Source organism: Pongo abelii, chromosome 23, assembly GCF_028885655.2.
Source record: "Pongo abelii isolate AG06213 chromosome 23, NHGRI_mPonAbe1-v2.0_pri, whole genome shotgun sequence".
NCBI lineage: Eukaryota > Metazoa > Chordata > Mammalia > Primates > Hominidae > Pongo > Pongo abelii.
This window is the reverse complement of record NC_085929.1, coordinates 24,735,039-24,753,711: the sequence shown is the minus strand read 5'-3', so window position 1 is coordinate 24,753,711 and position 18,673 is coordinate 24,735,039. Positions and strand designations below refer to the sequence as shown.

The window sequence follows — 18,673 nt, the reverse complement described above, 5'->3', positions numbered from 1 at the left end:
GTGACTTCCCTTGCCCTTGAATTCCTGTAGCACAAGCCCTACTGCCCCCCATTAAAACGGCAAAGTCCTTTTGTGGAAAATAACTTTATTCATGATTGTGTTTATCACAGTATCTTATGGAGAAGAGATGATCAATAAATATTTGCCGAATAAATGAATAGCAGTTACAAAACACTTGATTTATATGGAATTAATGTTGGTTCTCAAAGTGAAAAATTACAAACAGCACTGATATTCAGCCAGTATACAAGTCTGGTCACAGCAGTTGTAAAATACTGAAATACCCCCTGCCACTGACCTTTGGCCCCCAGATGCCTCCCACTGCCACTGCTCTCCCCACTGGGAACCCCTGAAGTTCGCACAGGCTCATAACTAAAGGGCTAATGTCTTGCACAGCAGCGAGCACCCAGGACCGAGCAGCCACATGGCCGGGTCCGCTGGTGAAAGCATCCATTCTGACTGATCAGGATCTGAGGGGCCTCATTGTTAAATATTTTGATAATATCCCTAATTATAAATAAGGCTCAGTTATATAGTTTGAAAACAATGCTTCTCCTCATTGCAAAATCTCTTAGAAGACTCTGTAGATCCAGGAACGGAAATGGAAAATGACAGCATGTCAATCTCTGAAGGTTTTGGGCATACCCATTAGCACTCCATCTTCATGTAAACCAGAAGATATGCAGTTTCCTGCCTAGAGAGAAGAAAAGACACATCAGCACAGCGGCATGAAATCTTCATCAGAAAACAATGCTTCATTAATCCATGACAGGACAAGCGTCAGCAAACTTCCAGGTAGCTGGATTAAGCCTTCATCTATCCATCACCTCGGAGAGGAACAAAATAGGTGTGGCCTGGGAAGATAAGCACTACGTTTCTATTAGTTAATATCTAAAGCGGAGGTTAACAAGCTATGGGCACACAAGCCAAATCCAGCCCTCTTGGGGTTTTTTAAATCTACTTTCAACTTTTTAGATTCAGCTGAGCACATGTGCAGGTTTGTCATGTGGATATGAGCATACTCCCCAACAGTTAGTCTTTCACCCCTCCTCTCCCTCCCCATCCAGCAGTTCCCAGTTGTTGCCATCTTTAAGTCAATGAGTCCCCATGTTTAGCTCCCATTTATAAGAGAGAATATGCATTATGTTTTGTTTGTTTGTTTTAAATGGAGTCTTGCCCTGTAGCCCAGGCTAGAGTGCAGTGGCACAACCTTGGCTCACTGCAACCTCTGCCTCCCAGGTTCAAACGATTCTCCCTCCTCAGCCTCCCAAGTAGCTAGGACTACAGGTGCCCACCACCACGCCCAGCTTTTTGTATTTTTAGTAGAGACAGGGTTTCACCGTGTTAGCCAGGATGGTCTCAATCTCCTGACCTCACGATCTGCCCGCCTCAGTCTCCCAAAGTGCAGGGATTACAGGCGTGAGCCACCATGCCCAGCCTTTTGTTTATTTTTTGATGAGACCGGTTCTTGCTCTGTCACCAGGCTGGAGCGCAGTGGCACAATAATAGCTCACCACAGCCTCGTGCTCCTGGGCTCAACTGACCCTCCTGCCTCAGTTTTAGCTTCCTGAGTAGCTAGGACTACGGGTGTGTACCACCATGCCTAGCTATAATAATTTTTAATTTTTTGTAGAGATGGAGTCTTGCTTTGTTGCCCAGGCTGGTCTTGAACTCCTGGCTTAAAGTGATCCTCCTGCCTCGGCCTCCCAAAGTGCTGGGATTAAAGGTGTGAGATCACACCCAGTCTCCAAGCCTCTTTTTGCAAGTAAATGTAATTGGACCCCAGCCATGCTCATCTGCTCATGTACTGTCTACGGCTGCTTTTGCTCTATAGGGCAGAGTTAAGTGGTTATAACAGACACTGTACAGACCACAAAGTCTGAAGTACTTTCTCTCCAGCCCTTTACAGAGAAAGTCTGCCAATCTCTAATCTCAATAACAGGGAAATCAATGACAACCACAAAGTGACAAAGATTGGGTGTCTAAGATGGATGCTCAGAATAAACGAGAGAGAAAGATGCAAAGTAGGAGGAGGATTTCAAACGCAAGCTTCACCTAATCCGTTATTTGTCAAATGACCAGGCCTATCTCTGTAGCTGAAAATCACCTCAAATAGCATCTCTGATATACAGTCTCAAAGCTCAGCCAAGAAATTTACAAAGTCTCTCTGCTTTAACTTCATCCACCTTTTTTCTCTCCAGCTTCTCCTCGGTAGTTAATGATTATAAAAATATTTATTGGCTCACACCTGTAATCCCAGCACTTTGGGAGGCCGAGGTGGGCGGATTACGAGGTCAGGAGATCGAGACCATCCTGGTTAACACGGTGAAACCCCGTCTCTACTAAAAATATAAAAAAATTAGCCAGGAGTGGTGGCAGGCGCTTGTAGTCCCAGCTACTCGGGAGGCTGAGGCAGGAGAATGGCGTGAACCCACGAGGCGGAGCTTGCAATGAGCTGGGATCCCACTACTGCACTCCAGCCTGGGTGACAGAGCAAGAATCCATCTCAAAAAAAAAAAAACAAAACAGTGTGATGGCCAGGCGCGGTGTTCATGCCTATAATCCAAGCACTTTGGGAGGCTGAAATGGATGGATGGCTTGAGCCTAGTAGTTTGAGACAAGCCTGGCAACACAGCGAGACCTCATCTCTACAAACATTTTTTTAAAATATGCCAGGGATGGTGGTGCATGCCTGTAGTCCCAGCTATTCAGGAGGCTGAGGTGGGAGGATCACCTGTGCCCAGGAGTTCAAGGCTGCAGTGAGCTATGATCACACCACAGTGCTCCAGCCTGGACAACAAAGCAAGACTCCATCTCTAAAAATAAAATTAAAAAAAAAAAGATCTTTGCTGTAAAAGAGGTATGCTCAAATGCAATAAAAGCATATAAGAAGGCCGGGTGTGGTGGCTCATGCCTGTAATCCCAGCACTTTGGGAGGCTGAGGCAGGCAGATCATGAGGTCAAGAGACTGAGACCATCCTGGCCAACGTGGCGAAACACTGTCTCTACTAAAAATACAAAAAACAATTAGCTGGGCCTGATGGCACACACCTGTAGTCCCAGCTACTCAGGAGGCTGAGTCAGGAGAATCGCTTGAACCTGGGAGGCGGAGGTTGCAGTGAGCGAAGATTGTGCCACTGCACTCCAGCCCGGCAACAGAGCGAGACTCCGTCAAAAAAAAAAAAAAAAAAAAAAGAAAGAAAACCATACAAGAAGCCCCTACGAATCTGGGTGAATCAGCAAAGGCTTCACAGGATAGGAAAAGGCCATGAGTATGAAAACATGAGTGGGGAGTTGGCCTAGATGGTAAACGAGGAGGACAATACGGCCGGGAACTGCATGTGCACAGCAAACGGGAGATGGAGGGCACGGCTGATTGGCAGCTACCTGTACTTTAATATTCCTGGAGTGTGACGTGTGAGGCAAGCATGGGGTGGTGGGGTGAGTGCTGGAGATGAGGCGGACAGTGAGCCAGCCATCAGCATGTTAGTAACAGGGGAATCCACGGGCATTTCCTGCAGCTCCAAGGACCCTATGTGAGCTCATCAGACTCCCATTACCCAAATCCGTTTCTTACCAGTGGTAGTTAGGATTTCCATAGGTACACTGGATGTCTTCCCAGGACACCTGGAAGCCAGAAACAAATGAGGTCAAGCAGCCAGCTGACACAAGCACCCACAGAGGACAGGATGCTATGGTGTGCCCCTCATCCTCCAGACAAGCCCACCCCTAGCAACTCCCAAGAGCCTGGAGCAACAGCAGGAGGATGTCTTGTGCAATGAAGTATTTTTAGCGCCCTTGTCCCTGTGTTTAAACTTGGTCATGCTTATCCCAGAGGCCTAACTTACATATTTCTAACTCTCCTTGCTCTCTAGACATTTCCCACAAAGCAGAAAGCTGCAGAGCATGAGCCTAGAGCACCAAAAACTTAGAAGTGGAGGGAAGTGAATTGAACCCTTACAGAGGTGCAAACCACATGGGGACTTCAGACCGAAAAAGGCTTGAACCCTCATCAAAGGCCTCACACCCAGACAGCAGGACCACAGTGTGTCTTGATCTCGGAGACCCATGCAGCCCTGAGCCCAGCATTTGCTAGAGGTGGCCAATCCAGGGCAGGAGGCAATTGTGGACGATGTTTCTTACCAAGCAAATATTGGAGTCATTGAAGCAGAACCATTTTCCATCCACAGCATTCCGGATGTAGACACAGTAATGACCGGAGTCTGCCATTCCCACGTGCGCAATCACAGCAAAAAGCTCAAACTGCCCTCCAGGCTGGAAAGAAACAGGCACGAGACAGTTCACCCACCACCACAAACACGACTGCCTCACACACTTATACCTGCCCACCCTAGGTCCGACTCTGGGACTTTAGAATATTAGAAAACAGTCCCGACCCACGGCCAGTGGGCACCCTCCAGGAGGGGCTTTCCTGAGTGTGGATCCTGTACTGCGAAGGCTCAGCAGCTTGACAGGCAGAGCACACAAGAGATGGAAGGCAGGAGGTCACGAGAGAGGCCCCTAAAGCCAAGGCAAGATTGGAACTTCCCCCTGGGAGGGGTGGGGATCATCAGAACACAGTTCTGTTTCTCCACAAGCTCAGGAATGACCCTAACCTGAGCCACTATACCCAGCCAAAAAAGTCTTTTGTAGAGGGAGGGGAGACAGAGGGCAAGGGCGGCACACGTAAAGCTGAGTCACCCCCAGTGGAGGCTGAAATTATCCCTATTTCCATTTGCAGACTTTGTGCAGAACTTTACAAAATGCAGGGCAATATCTGTATCTAAATATTAGTTTACAAGAAATAAAAAGGTTACAGGAACATGTTAAATGATACCAACCAGCCAGTGCTGGCATTTGAAAAAAATATTCAACCAAATCAACTGCAAGGAAAAGAAAATGAGCGGAAATCTAAAAGGAACTTAAGAAAGAAACTTAACCAAATGCAAGTGTAGGCGTTGTTTGGATCTAGCGTCAAACAAAACACATAGATTATACAACAGTCAGGAAGTCTGAACGTTGACCAGATATTTGATGCTATTAAGGAATTGCAAGATGGAGATGATTATCTTTTGAGTGCTTTTATTCTTTAGGGATACATAATGAAGTGTTTATAAATGAAATAGTATGATTTGCTTCAAAAAAATCCAGTACAGGGTTGGGTGAAACAAGAGGGTGGGTTATAGGAAAAGCAAGACCTGCCATGAGTTTTGGTAACTGTTATAGCCGAGGATTCACTGTCTAACTCTTCCTTCACTACACACTTTGGTATCTATTTGTAATGTTCCATAACAAAGTCTTTGTTGTTGTTGTTGCAAAGGTTGAGTCTTGCTTTGTGGTCCAGCTGGGCTCGACTCCTGGACTCCAGCAATCCTCTTGGCCTCCCAAAGAGCTGGGATTACAGGCGTGACCCACTGCATCCAGCCAAAAAAGTCTTTTTTAAGTGAAAAACAATTTTAAATATACTTCATCGGGCAGAATCTGCAGGTAGAAATAAAAAGAACTAGAAGGAAAGAAAAAGAGAATCCTATGAAATGTATACGGCCTAAGTAGCTAAAGAAATCATATAATAGGAGCTATTGTAACGTATTATCAGGCCTTAATTTTCTAATTATTATTTGGCATAAATAGCCAAACAGACCAATAAAACAGAAGAGACACTCCAAAAATAGACCTGTACATATGGGAATACAAAATTTGCTATGTAGCATTTCAAATCTATGGAAAAAAGATATTTGTCTTTTTTTTTTTTTTTTTTTTTTTTTTTTTTAGTTTTTCTTGTTTTGTTTTTAGAGACAGTGTCTTGCGCTGTCACCCAGGCTGGAGTACAATGATAGATCATAGCTCACTGCAGCCTCAAACTCCTGGGCTCAAGTGATCCTCCCACTCAGCCTCCCAAGTAGCTGGGAATAAAGGTTTGTGCTACCACACCCAGCCAATTTTTTTCTTTTCTTTTTTTTTTTTTTTTTTTTGAGAGACGGGGGTCTCATTATGTTGCCGAAGCTGGTCTCGAACTCCTGGGCTCAAGCAATCCTCCTGCCTCAGCCTTTCGAGGTATGGGATCACAGGCATGAGCCACATCACCTGGCCTTGTGTCTCTTTTTTTCTCAGAATCTCTCAATGAGTTATTATCTCAGGACAAGTAAATTAAACTTTACTCTGATTAAATGTGGTCCAGTCAACTGGCTACTTTATGATTATTCTCAAAGTGGGCACACGCCATCTGAAGAAGAAAGTTTGGTTGGTACTAAGAACCCACAATGACATGTTTGCCTATGCATTTCTATGTATTCCACGTTACTTCCAAAGGAGCCTACTGAATTCTGGATTCTGTCCCTCAGTGCTGTGAGGCATATGAACACAAATCCAATATTCAGAAAGAAGAAAGTCTTTTGAGGCTGGGGACAGTCTCTGAGGAACAGGTGGCTCCTAGCAGACTGGGAGTGAAGGAAGGGAAAACGGAAAGGACGTGGCATCTGGGGAGAAGCAGGATGGCAAGGAGGTCGGGATCATCCCACCTGCTCCTCAGCATCACAAGACTCTTGCTTCGTTGGAAGGACCTGACTGAAATCCAAGCTCTGGGGGAAGTACAGGGAGTGGCAGATCTTTCTCGTCTGTGAATTCCTGATGGAGAATCGCATGAGGTGGATTGTCAGGGTCTGGGGAAAATGGGTCAGCTTCAAGACCTGAAAAAACAAAATCGCTCTGGAGATAAAGTCCACTTGGAATGAGAGAGTCAGAGAAATGTCAGGGCTAGCAACGTGTTCTTCCCAAAAAGAGGGGAGCAGGGTGACATCACGGAGTTCAAGGCACCTGTTCACTGAATCTGCTGAGCTCCTCTGAGAATAATGCAAAACTTGGCTATTCGACCACCGTGTGGCCCCCCACAACAGGCACAAGGGCACGGGGCTCTGCACAGGTACCAGGACCCAGGGAGCCACCGCGTCTGCTCCAGGGAGCTGGTCTTGCCCCGAGGGAAACGCCCTGCTGGCTGCTCTCAGGCCCCCTCCTGCAGGCCCTCTCAGTGATGCGACCATGAGAAGCCACATCCATGGCTCTGGATATCAGAACCCCAGCGTCCCAGATACTAGCCAGACCCAGATTCCCTTTCTCACCCACTGCCGGGTGTCCTCGGGGGCCTCTGATGATTCTATCAGGAAATCCACAGGGGGCAACCCCAGACTAGTGAAGGACAGATGACCCCTGAACAGCACGGGTTTGGACTGTGTGGGTCCACTTATACACAAACTGTTGTAAATAAATACAGTCTGCCCTCCCCCATAGGCACGAGTTCCACATCTGCAACCAAATGCTCATCAAAAATACAGTATCCCAGATGCACAATCGCATACATGAGGGACTGACTTTTCCTATACGTGGGTTCCACAGGGCCGACTGGGTGTGACTTGAGTGTGTGTGTATTTTGGTAAAAGCAGGGGTCCTGGAACAAATCCCCCATATGCACCGAGGGATTTAGGGAATGAGTACCTGTTTCCTATGGGTCTTCTTCCCACAGTTCTCACAGAAGCACTTGCTTTTTCTTGATAACTCCCTGGGCTGGAAGAAGCAATGCAGGGCGTCCTCCTGTCCCACCCAAGAGAACAGGGAAAAAGCAGCGTTGGTATTTCCCACCTTGAGTACTATATTCATCTGTTCTCACACTGCTGTGAGACAATAGCTGAGACTGGGTAATTTATAAGAAAAGAAATTTGATTGGCTCATGGTTCTGCAGGCTGACCGGAAGCATGGCAGCAGGAAGCTCCCAATCATGGCGGAAGGCCAAGCAGGAGCAGGTGTCTTACCTGGGAGGAGTAGGTGCGAGAGACCAAGTTGGGAGCTGGAGTGCAGGGGCGCGATCTCGGCTCACCGCAACCTCCGCCTCCCGGGGTCAAGCGATTCTCCTGCCTCAGCCTCCTAAGTAGCTGGGACTATAGGCTGTGCCACCACACCCAGCTAATTTTTTATGTTTTTAGTAGAGACAGGGTTTTACCATGTTGGCCAGGCTGGTCTCAAACTCCTGACCTCAGGTGATCCGCCCACCTCAGCCTCCCAAAGTGCTGGGATTATGGGCGTGAGTCACCACACCCAGCCCGGCTCCACACTTTTAAACAACCAGATCTCATGAGAACTCACTGTCACAAAGACAGTACCACGGGGGATGGTGCCAAACCATTCACGAGAAACCCTCCCGCATGATCCAATCTCCTTCTACCAGGCTTTACCTCCAACACTGGGGATTACAACTCAACAGGAGATTTTCGGGCAGGGACACAGACCCGAACTGTATCAGGTACAGCCTCCCCACACTTTGCAGCTGAGGGTTTCAGCTTTTCTCCTGGTTCTCCTCATATCCCCCTTAATGCCTGGCCTGGTGTGGTCCACCTGGCAGGATCTCAAAGGGCACCTACTGACGGGAGGAACAAAACAGGAGGGGGCTCCTATTAAGGGAGCAGGATGAGGGAAGGGAGGTAGGAGGGAAAACATTTTTGCCGAAACAAAGGAGAAATTGGCCAGAGCCATGAAAATAAGTGACTTTTCCGAAGCCAGAGATAGATCAAAGAGGGAGGGGGAATTGGCCACACTGTGCTGTGTGGTGCGATGCTTTGAGGGTTTGTCCTCCCCAAAACCCGGGTTAAAACTGAATTCCCAATGTGGCTGTATGGAAAGGCAGGGACTTTGAGAGATAATTGAGGAGGGCAAGGTGGCTCATGCCTGTAATCCCAGGGAGGCTGAGGCAGGTGGATCACTTGAAGTCAGGAGTTTCAGACCAGCCTGGCCAACGTTGTGAAACCCCATCTCTACTAAAAATACAGAAATTAGCTGGGCATGGTGGTGGGCACCTGTAATCCCAGCTACTTGGGAGGCTGAGGCAGGAGAATCGCTTAACACCAGAGGCGGAGGTTGCAGTGAGCTGAGTTTGCGCCACTGCACTTCAGCCTGAGCGACAGAGGAAGACTCTGTCTCCAAAAAAAAAAGGTGTGGTGGGGGTGGGGGGAGTTATTGCATCATGAGGGCACAGCCCTCATAAATGAATTAATCCACTCATAGATTAATGGGTTAATGGGTTAATGGGTTATCCTGGGAGTGGGACTGGTGGCTTCATACGAAGAGGAAAAGAGAATTGAGCTGGCACATTAGCACGGTCAGCCCCCTCGCCATGTGATGCCCTGCACTGCCTCGCCTCAGGACTCTGAGAGTCCCCACCAGCAAGCAGGCCCTCACCAGGAGCAGCCCCTCAACCTTGACTTCCCAGCCTCCAGAACTGTAAGAAATAAATTACCTGGTCTCAGATATTGAGTTATAACAACAGAAAATGGACTAACACATACAGGGGCAGCAAATACCAAGAGAATCCCCTTACCAGTGTCTTCAGGGGCTTTGAGTCCACATCAAAAAGAGAAAGTGGGAGGGTGAGCATGCTGCTGTTTCTGCTACTCTCCATGGCACAGTCAAGGCAAATCAAGGAGTCCTTCATCCGGATCATATACAGGGCCTGCAGCCTCTCCACCTGCAAGAGGGGGAGCAGAGAGGTGAGATGGGAACACCACCATAAGCCAGGTCAGGCCAACTGCCAGAAGGTGAAGCCAAGAGACAGAAGCTCCTCACAAAGGTGCAAAATAATACCAGTAACAATATTATGAGACTGTGATAAGTGTTTTATGTGGATTCTTTTTTTTTTTTTTTTTTTTTTGAGATGGAGTCTTGCTCTGTCGCCCAGGCTGGAGTGCAGTGGCAAGATCTCAGCTCACTGCAAGCTCCGCCTCCCGGCTTCACGCCATTCTCCTGCCTCAGCCTCCCGAGTAGCTGGGACTACAGGCGCCCACCACCACGCCCAGCTAATTTTTTTGTATTTTTAGTAGAGACGGGGTTTCACCGTGTTAGCCAGGATGGTCTCGATCTCCTGACCTCGTGATCTGCCCGCCTCGGCCTCCCAAAGTGCTGGGATCACAGGGGATTAACTCTTTTATTTCTCTGCACACTACAGGAACAACAGCTGAATGAGGGAAATGAGCAGCATCTTAAGCTTCCGAGTGCTCTTGTTCTAGGTTCTTACCAAGTGCACATCAGTGATCTGGTCCTTCATCAGGTTCCAGAGTTTGAGGTACAGTTGAGCAGCATCATGTTGGACAAACACTGGCCACAGAGAAAAGGAACAGCCAATTAGTGAGGTCTTCAGAGTTGTTTCTCATGCCCTGGTACTTAGACACACATGAACACTCATCACTTTGTCTCTTCCTAGCCCTCCACCCCACTGCAAGGCTAAGTTGGCACTACAGAAGAAGTGATCAATAAACGAACGGTAAGTTTGGTATTGATTTTTGAGAACGCCTCTTAAAACTTAAGCTCCAGTGCCAGGTGTAGTGGCTCATGCCTATAATCTTAACACTTCGGGAGGCCAAGGTGAGAGGATCGCTTGAACTCAGGAGTTTGAGACCAGCCTGGGCAACATAGCAAGACTCTATCTCTATAAAAAATTTAAAAAATTAGTTGAGGGTAGTGGTGCATGCCTGTAGTCAGAGCTACTCGGGAGGCTGAAGCAGGAGGATCACTTGAGCCCAGGATGTTGAGGCTACGGTGAGCTGTGATGTCACCACTGCACTCAGCCTGGGGAATGAGATGTCCACAGGGACTTTGAAAAGCACTGATACATTCCTGATGATCTAGAAGGCCAGGCGCATGCCCAAGTAAGACCTGAGAGGGCTCCGATCCCTCCCCTCTGGCTGACCACAAGGCCACATGCAAGAAAGCAATGAAGGCGAATACAGAATCACGAACTGCCCAGTAACAATAAAACAGCAACAACAACAAACCCTGCTGTGGGGACCTCTGATGTCCAGTGTTGCCACCTTACATTATCTAAAATGTTCATTTTCCAACAAAAGAGACAAGACATACGATGAAACAGAAAAGCATGGCCACACACAGGAAAACAGCAATCAGTAGAACCTTTCACTGAGAAGCCCTAGATGTTGGCCTTACTAAACAAAGACTTTAGCTGTTATAATATGTTCAAAGAAATAAAGAAAACCATGTCAAGGAAGTAAAAGAAACTATAAAAATGCTGCCTCACCAAATAAAAAGTATCAATAAAGAAAAAACTATAAAAAAAGAACCAAGCAGAAACTCTTGAGTTGAGGAGAACAGTAACTGAAATGAAAAATGTACTAGAGGAGGTCAATAGCAGATTAGAGCTGGCAAAAGAAAGAATCCATAAATCTGGAGCTAGGTTGATTGAGGTTCTCCAGACTGAGGACGGAAGGAAAGCTGAACACAGTACCCATGCAGCCGAAAAGCTGATGAGCTGCTCACCGCATGTAGAGTTCAACTAACTCTGATACAAAAAAAAAATGTGATACAAAAGGTTTTATATACAAACGTGAATTTATTCTGAAGCCAGCCTGGGGGAAGGAGCAAGACACATCCTGCCTTTTAATGTGCCATTTCTCCTTTGGAGGAGAGAGGGGCATTTTCATAAGGTGTGTTGTGGGGGTGGGGGGAGTGAGCAATGGCGGTTTTCTACCGGGCAGTTATCAAGTTCCCAGCAGCTGAGTTGGCGCCTTTCTGGGCAGAAGTAAATTATAAAAGTGGCCAAGTGGGCATGCTTTCTCCATGCCTTCCTAGTGGGTGAAAGACAAACCCCTAGAGGGTGGAAGTTTCGAAGCCACCCCCTGGCAGGGAGAGTTCCCTGGTGGGTATGCTTTGGGCTGCAAATCTACTGCCAAGTCTCAGGAAAGATCAGCTGGAAGAACTTGCCCTGTTCTCAATCAAACCTCCATCAGCCTACCTCCATTTACGGATTCTTCCTTTTGCCCAGCAGGGAATGTCTGGAGAGGGGTAGGCAAAAGGTGATATTTGCATTTCTAAAGGGCTAACAGGAAACAGGAAACAAGGCCAGCCGCAGTGAGGGGTGAGGGATGGGAAGAGGAAAAGTGAAAAGAAAATAATAAGAAAACTAATGAAACGATCTCTTAGAAAATGGGAGTACTCAGTTACACCCAGGTGGGTTCACTAGTGAACGATGGGTTCTACCAAACATTTATGGGAAAAATTATACCAATTCCCTACAACCTCTTCCAGAAGACAAAAGCAGAGAGAACACTTCCTAACTCATTCTCTGACGCATTATCCTAACACCAAAACCAGACAAACATTGTAAGAAAAAAACCTAAAAACCAGTATCTCCTGTGAACATAAATGCAAAATTCCTCAACAAAATATTAGTGAATCAAATTCAACTATGTATAAAAAGAATCACAGAGGGTGACATAAGCGAGATGGTAGAGGAGGAGGCTCCTGGTGCTCCCTTCTCCCATGGACACACGGTAAAACTCTCATCTACACACAGATCAACTCCCTCTGAAAAAGAAACCCAGAAACTAGCTGAGAGAGGCCTGCACTGGGGGCAATGGGGAGAATACCCACATCGCAATGGGTTGGAAAAGCTGAGACACACTCGCTCCACAAGCCCCACCCTAGACACAGTACCTTACTGTGAGGAAGGAATCCCTACTCCCAGCTGTCTCCTGGAGAGGGGAGGGTTTGGACCACACATAGGCAGCCCCAGCTTTTGCAGTTCCCACTAACCCTAGTGGCTGCTAGGTCACCTAGCTCTGGGAGCAGACATGGGTCAGCAGTTATGAATCCTCTGCGACCACAGAGGGCAAAGAGGCAGTTTTAAATGGGCACGTGATCACTTCCAGTAGCTGTGCTCCTGTGCTCAGCACAGAGCAAACCGGCAGAAATGCCAGGCTCCTAGTTTCTCCCTGGAAGGATATGTCTGTGGGCTCTCCTAGCTGTTGCCCGAGGGATGGGCTTCTATTAATAACTGGCCTGCACCTGGAGCCAATGAGGCAGGTAAACAATAGATTTCCAGGAGTCAGGACAGGCCTGTGGGCAATTCCCATGCCTTCTCCCACCCCCTGCTCTACGATAAATCAGGTCTCTAACTTCACACATTGAGTACACAACATTTACCCCTCTCAAATGAAGGTCTAGCTCCTCAGTCACCGAGCTTTGGGAGCTGACAAGGCTCTGTATTTGTGAGTCCCACAGGGGCACAGACACCAAAGAACATCCCCCCCAGGCCCAGTGCAGCGTGAACAGGCAAAAAGGCCCGGCTCCCACTTTCTCCCTAGAAGGAGTTTGTCTGCACAGTGCAGCTGCTGCCCTGGGGTTTCCATGCATCTAGGAGCTGACAGACCAGGAAACCACTGCTCCTCTGAGACCCTGAACAGGCAAGTGAGCACCTCCACAGCTGCTCCCATTGGTTTGCTCGACAGATAGCGTCAAGCTTCCAACTAACCTGTCTGTCTCTAAGCAGAGAGCAGCCAGCATTCACTAGGCCCCTGGGGGTGACAAAGAGTAAAACAATGCATGAAAGAGTGTGCAGTTTAAACACAAGTGCAGGCACTTGCCACAGATCCTCTGTCCAGCATTTTGCAGAGCAAGTGGCGGATAAGCTCACGCTCCCAGCTTTTCCCTGAGGATAGAATAAACTGGAACACACATTTAATGCCCCAACGTCTCCAGCTGCACCTCAAGGGGCTGGTTTCTATTTCCCCTGTCTGGGCCACTGACAGGACTTGACACACTCTAATCTCCTGAGGGCCGCTAAGAACATAGATGACAGTTTGGACAACACAAAGGGTCAAGAGGCGCTCCAAGTGTCTGGCAGGGCTAATTGGTAAGTTCGTCTCTTATACAAGGCCAGTGGGACAAGACTAGGAGAGGTATTTTTCTTTTTTTCTTTTTTTTTTTTTTTTGAGACGGAGTCTCACTCTGTCGCCCAGGCTGGAGTGCAGTGGTGCGATCTCGGCTCACTGCAAGCTCCGCCTCCTGGGTTCACGCCATTCTCCCGCCTCAGCCTCCCGAGTAGCTGGGACTACAGGCGCCCGCCACCACACCCGGCTAATTTTTTGTATTTTTAGTAGAGACGGGGTTTCACCATGTTAGCCAGGATGGTCTCCATCTCCTGACCTCGTGATCTGCCCGCCTCGGCCTCCCAAAGTGCTGGGATTACAGGCGTGAGCCACCGCGCCCGGCCTGGGAGAGGTATTTTTCTTAACTAAAGTACAGAAAATAACAGAGAATCAAGAACAATGAAGAACAGAGAAATATGTTCCAAGCAAAAGAACAAGATAAATCTCCAGAAAATGCCCCCAGTGAAATGAAGATAAGTGACTTACCTTACAGACAATTCAAAATAATGATCATGAAGATGCTTACCATGTCTAGGACAGCAATGCATGAACAAAGTAAGAATTTCAGCAAAGAGACAGAAAAAGTTCAAAAGAAATAATAGAGCTGAAGAATACAATAACTGAAATAAGAGCTCAAAAGGGAAGCTCAACAGACTAAATCAAGCAGAAGAAAGGATTAACAAACTAGAAGATAGGTCACTGGAAATCATTCAGAGGAGCAAAAATGAAAAAGAATGAAAAAGAGTGAAGATATCTTAAGAGAGTTAGGGGACATCAAGCAGACCAAAATAGGCATTATCAGAGTCCCAGAAGGAGGAGAGTGAGAAGAGACAGAAAGCTTATCCAAAGAAATAACAGTCACGAGTTGGAGATCAACATTTCAGTCAATGGCAGACCACATTACCATAGTGGCCATAGCATGCAGCCTAGCTGTGTAGTAGGCTGTCCCATTTAAGTTTGTGTAAGTCCACTCCATGATGTCCACACAATGACAAATTCACCTTCTGATGCATTTTCAGAACATATCTCTGTTGGTAAGCAACACATACCTATAATGACTGAAAACTTCCCAACCCAGGGAAGGAAATAGAAATCCACATCCAGGAAGCCCAAAGGACACCAATAAGACTGATCTAAAGCAACCCACATCAAGACACATCGTCATCAATTTCAAAAGTTAAAGACAATTCTCAAAGCAGCAAGAGAAAAGCAATATATTAGACACAAGGGAAAACCTGCAAGTGTGGGATTTCTTTTGGGGGTGATGAAAATGTTATGAAATTAGATTGTGATGATGGAGGCATAACTCTGTGAATACACTACAAACCTTTGAATTGTATGTTTTTAAATGGATGAATTTTACAGTATGTGATGCACATCTCAATATAGCTATCTAAAAAAAAACAACACCTAACCTATTTGTGAATTATTTTGTAGAACACGTTTTCTCTTTTTTATTCCTTTATTCTGTTTTCCTGCAGTTCCCTAACTGTGGTGGAATAAGCTTGGAGGAGATGCCTTCACTTACTCTACTGAGAGGCAGAAAAAGGGTAGGTACGGAAGTAAATGTCCATAAATAATATCAATTCTGCACCTCCAAAGATGTGTGCCTCTTACGCAAATGTCTCTATTATCTGAGGGGTCCAGGCTACCTAACTTCCTTCTTGTTGCTTCACTGCCCATTAGTTCCTCTCTTCACTCTCTCTCTAAGCTTCCCACCCCCTTTGGATCAGCAGCCAGGAGCCCAGTGGGAGGGTATCTTACGGGGCACATTGTACTTCTGCAGGCAGTAGGCCAGCTCCAGGGGCCGCACTGCTTTCTGCCGGCTGTCCTGCATCTTCTCCAGCAGCAGAAGCATCTGGAAAGGGACGCTTCTCCTCTGCTCATCAGCTCCCCTGGGCACCGTGATCCTGCCACACAAGAACAGCCAGAAACCTCCTTACATGTAGTTCTCAAAGCTAGGTGCACACTGGAATCACTTGGGAGAAATTGCAAATCTTCATATCCAGGCCACTCCCATACAAATTAAACCAGAATTCTGGGTCAGGGGGTGCGGGGCACGGGCAGTTACCAGAATTTTTCAGTTCCTCAGATTATTTCAATGTGTGGTCAAGGTTGAGCAGCACCATATGAGTGAATCTGCTCTACAGGGGACCCTCTAGAGAGGGGGATCAGCACGACTGCTGCCTTGGCCCCTCTGCACCCTGCCCAGCAATCATGCGAGGCTTCATCTTAAAAAAAAAAAAAAAAAAGTACCGATACCTGGGCCGCACCCCAGACCAACCTAAGAAGTTTTAGAAATAATGTGTAGGCCAGAATATGCAGAAGCCAGTCTTTCCTCTGCCAGCTTTTGAGAGAAGGTCTCAAAAAGTCCAAGTCACTGTGAATAACGGAATATATTAAAAATGAAATAATACAGGCTGGGTGCAGTGGCTCACGCCTGTAATCCCAGCACTTTGGGAGGCTGAGGTGGGCGGATCACGAGGTCAGGAGATCGAGACCATCCTGGCTAACATGGTGAAACCCCGTCTCTATTAAAAATACAAAAAAAATTAGCCAGGCATGGTGGCGGGCTAGTCCCAGCTACTCGGGAGGCTGAAGCAGGAGAATCGCTTGAACCCGGGAGGCAGAGCTTGCAGTGAGCCAAGATCGCACCACTGCACTCCAGCCTGGGCAACAGAGCGAGACTCCATCTCAAAAAAAAGAAAAAAGAAATAATACAAACGCTTATCAGCCTGAAGAACAGTCTTACCTCTTCAATATCCTGGCGAAGTCCACATTCATTACAAATACCTGAATCAAGGAGTTAAGGCAGCAGGTCTGTCCAATGTTGTGTAAACCAACCAGGCCTATAAGGGGAAGAGAAAAAAAAAGCTGAAGGCAAGGCCTAGGTAAAGAAGTTGACAAGGCTGGGCATGGTGGCTCACGCCTGTAATTCCAGTACTTTGGGAGGCTGAGGTGGGCGGATCACCTGAGGTCGAGAGTTCAAGACCAGCCTGGCCAACATGGTAAAACCGTGTCTCTACAAAAAAAATCCAAAAATCAGCCAGGCGCGGTGGCTCGCGCCTGTAATCCCAGCACTTTGGGAGGCCAAGGTGGGCAGATCACGAGGTCAGGAGATCGAGACCATCCTGGCTAACACAGTGAAAGCCCGTCTCTACTAAAAATGCAAAAAAAATTAGCTGGGCGTGGTGGTGGGCGCCTGTAGTCTCAGCTACTCAGGAGGCAGGAGAATGGTGTGAACTTGGGAGGTGGAGCTTGTAGTGAGCCAAGATCTCACCACTGCACTCCAGCCTGGGCGACAGAGCGAGCCTCCATCTCAAAAAAAAAAAAAAAAAAAAAAAATCCAAAAATCAGCCGGGTGTCATGACAGGTGCCTGTAATCCCAGCTCCTTGGGAGGCTGAGGCAGAAGAATTGCTTGAACCCAGAAGGCAGAGGTTGCAGTGAGCCAAGATCGCGCCACTGCACTCCAGCCTGGGCAACAAGAGTGGAATTCTGTCTCAAAAAAAAAAAAAAAAAAAGTTGACAAAAATCTAACGTTTTTCTTAAAGCTACTAAGGACATGAAGTCCTGTAAAGTCTCTCAACTACGATGTGTTCACTCAGCTTGCAAACAAATCAGAGAGAAGATATCAAACATGAACCTTTAAAAAGCTCTATCACAAGGGCCAAGCACAGTGGCTCACACCTGTAATCCCAGCATTTTGGGAGACCGAGACGGGAAGACCACCTGAGGTCAGGAGTTCAATACCAGCCTGGCCTACATGGTGAAACCTCATATTTACTAAAAATACAAAAATTAGCCAGGTGTGGTGGTGCACGCCTGTAATCCCAGCTACTCGGGAGGCTGAAGGAGAACTGCTTGAACCTGGCAGGCAGAGGTTGCAGTGAGCCAAGATCGTGCCACTGCACTCCAGCCTAGGTGACACAGCAAAACTCCATCTCACAACAACAACAACAAAAAAGAGTTCGATAACAAGAAAAGTTTTAATATAGTCCATTAGGAAAAGTGAGATGTCACCAAAAGTATATATTACTTACTGCCAAATGAGTAGTATGAGCAATTGTTGGGAGAGAAAAAGAAACATTAGAGAAAGCATAACTGAGAATATGGCTTCCTCTCATTCAAATCGTTCTCCACGGAGCTAAGTCCAAATGTGCATCTGTGGGGCTCAGGGATAAGAGGGACTCCCCAGTTTGTCTATATCGGACTCCAGTGGAGAGGACTCTGCCCAGTCCCCACTACAGGGAGGCAGGAAATAAATCAGAAGGTAACTTTGGGGAAGAATCGCCTAATCCAGTGTCACCCTGAGAGGCTGAAAGGCAGAAGGAACTTACAAGAATACGAGAAAAACAAAAGATAACATTTGTCTGACCCCTACCAACCAACCTCCTCTTTTCCAACCCAACCTTAGGCTCAGCAGACCCCACAAGGTAAGCAATTTAAGAGGGAGGAAGTACCACTAATCTCAGGATTCTTGGGGAAAGGGCTTTGGCTTATGAGACACGACAGTAAGAAAATAACAATCTGGGGTTGCAGGTGAGCACAGATTTCTGCTCCCAGACTATCAGGAGCACACTGCTTCCAGACAGACCCGAATAAGGTAGCAGTAAAGACGGGAACTAATGCTAAGTGCCTCTAGACGCCCAGCACTGGTTTAAAGCAGTTCCCACAGATGACCCCATTTAATCCTCCCAACAACCCTATGTGCTTGGTACTATTATTACCCCCATTTTTTTTGTTTATTTTTTTGTTTGAGACAGAGTCTCACTCTGTCACCCAGGCTGGAGTGCAGTGGCATGATCTCAACTCACTGCAACCTCTGCCGCCCAGGTTCAAGCAATTCTCCTGCCTCAGCCTCCTAAGTAGCTGGGATTACAGGCACCTGCCACTGCGCCCGGCTAATTTTTGTATTTTTAGTAGAGACGGGGTTTCACCATTTTGGCCAGGCTGGTCTTAAACTCCTGACCTC

General features: G+C 47.2%; 1 protein-coding gene across 2 annotated transcripts; it reads right to left on the bottom strand.

The window, feature by feature from the left end:
* Positions 1-68: 68 nt before the first annotated feature.
* Positions 69-16,852, bottom strand: LOC129052515 (ubl carboxyl-terminal hydrolase 18-like). Of its 2 annotated transcripts, XM_054543064.2 has the most exons (10): positions 16,672-16,852; positions 16,453-16,549; positions 15,465-15,610; positions 10,055-10,134; positions 9,362-9,508; positions 7,489-7,584; positions 6,519-6,686; positions 4,144-4,275; positions 3,578-3,627; positions 69-694 (listed from the first exon to the last, which is right to left on the bottom strand). In XM_054543064.2, exons 2-10 carry the CDS (start codon positions 16,482-16,484, stop codon positions 649-651), a joined length of 897 nt encoding a protein of 298 aa, XP_054399039.1. In that variant the 5' UTR covers positions 16,485-16,549; positions 16,672-16,852; the 3' UTR covers positions 69-648. The 2 variants fall into 2 exon arrangements, with proteins under 2 accessions (XP_054399039.1, XP_063578827.1); XM_063722757.1 differs by having other exon boundaries at positions 16,453-16,840.
* Between the last annotated feature and the right edge of the window lie 1,821 nt (positions 16,853-18,673).

Coding starts and splice junctions, on each gene's coding strand:
- LOC129052515 (XM_054543064.2), bottom strand. CDS start 16,484: ATGAATGTGGACTTCGCCAGGATATTGAAGAG. Junction 15,611..16,452: donor TTCGCCAGGATATTGAAGAG/GTAAGACTGTTC, acceptor CTTGTGTGGCAG/GATCACGGTGCCCAGGGGAG. Junction 695..3,577: donor GGAAATCCTAACTACCACTG/GTAAGAAACGGA, acceptor TCTTCTCTCTAG/GCAGGAAACTGCATATCTTC.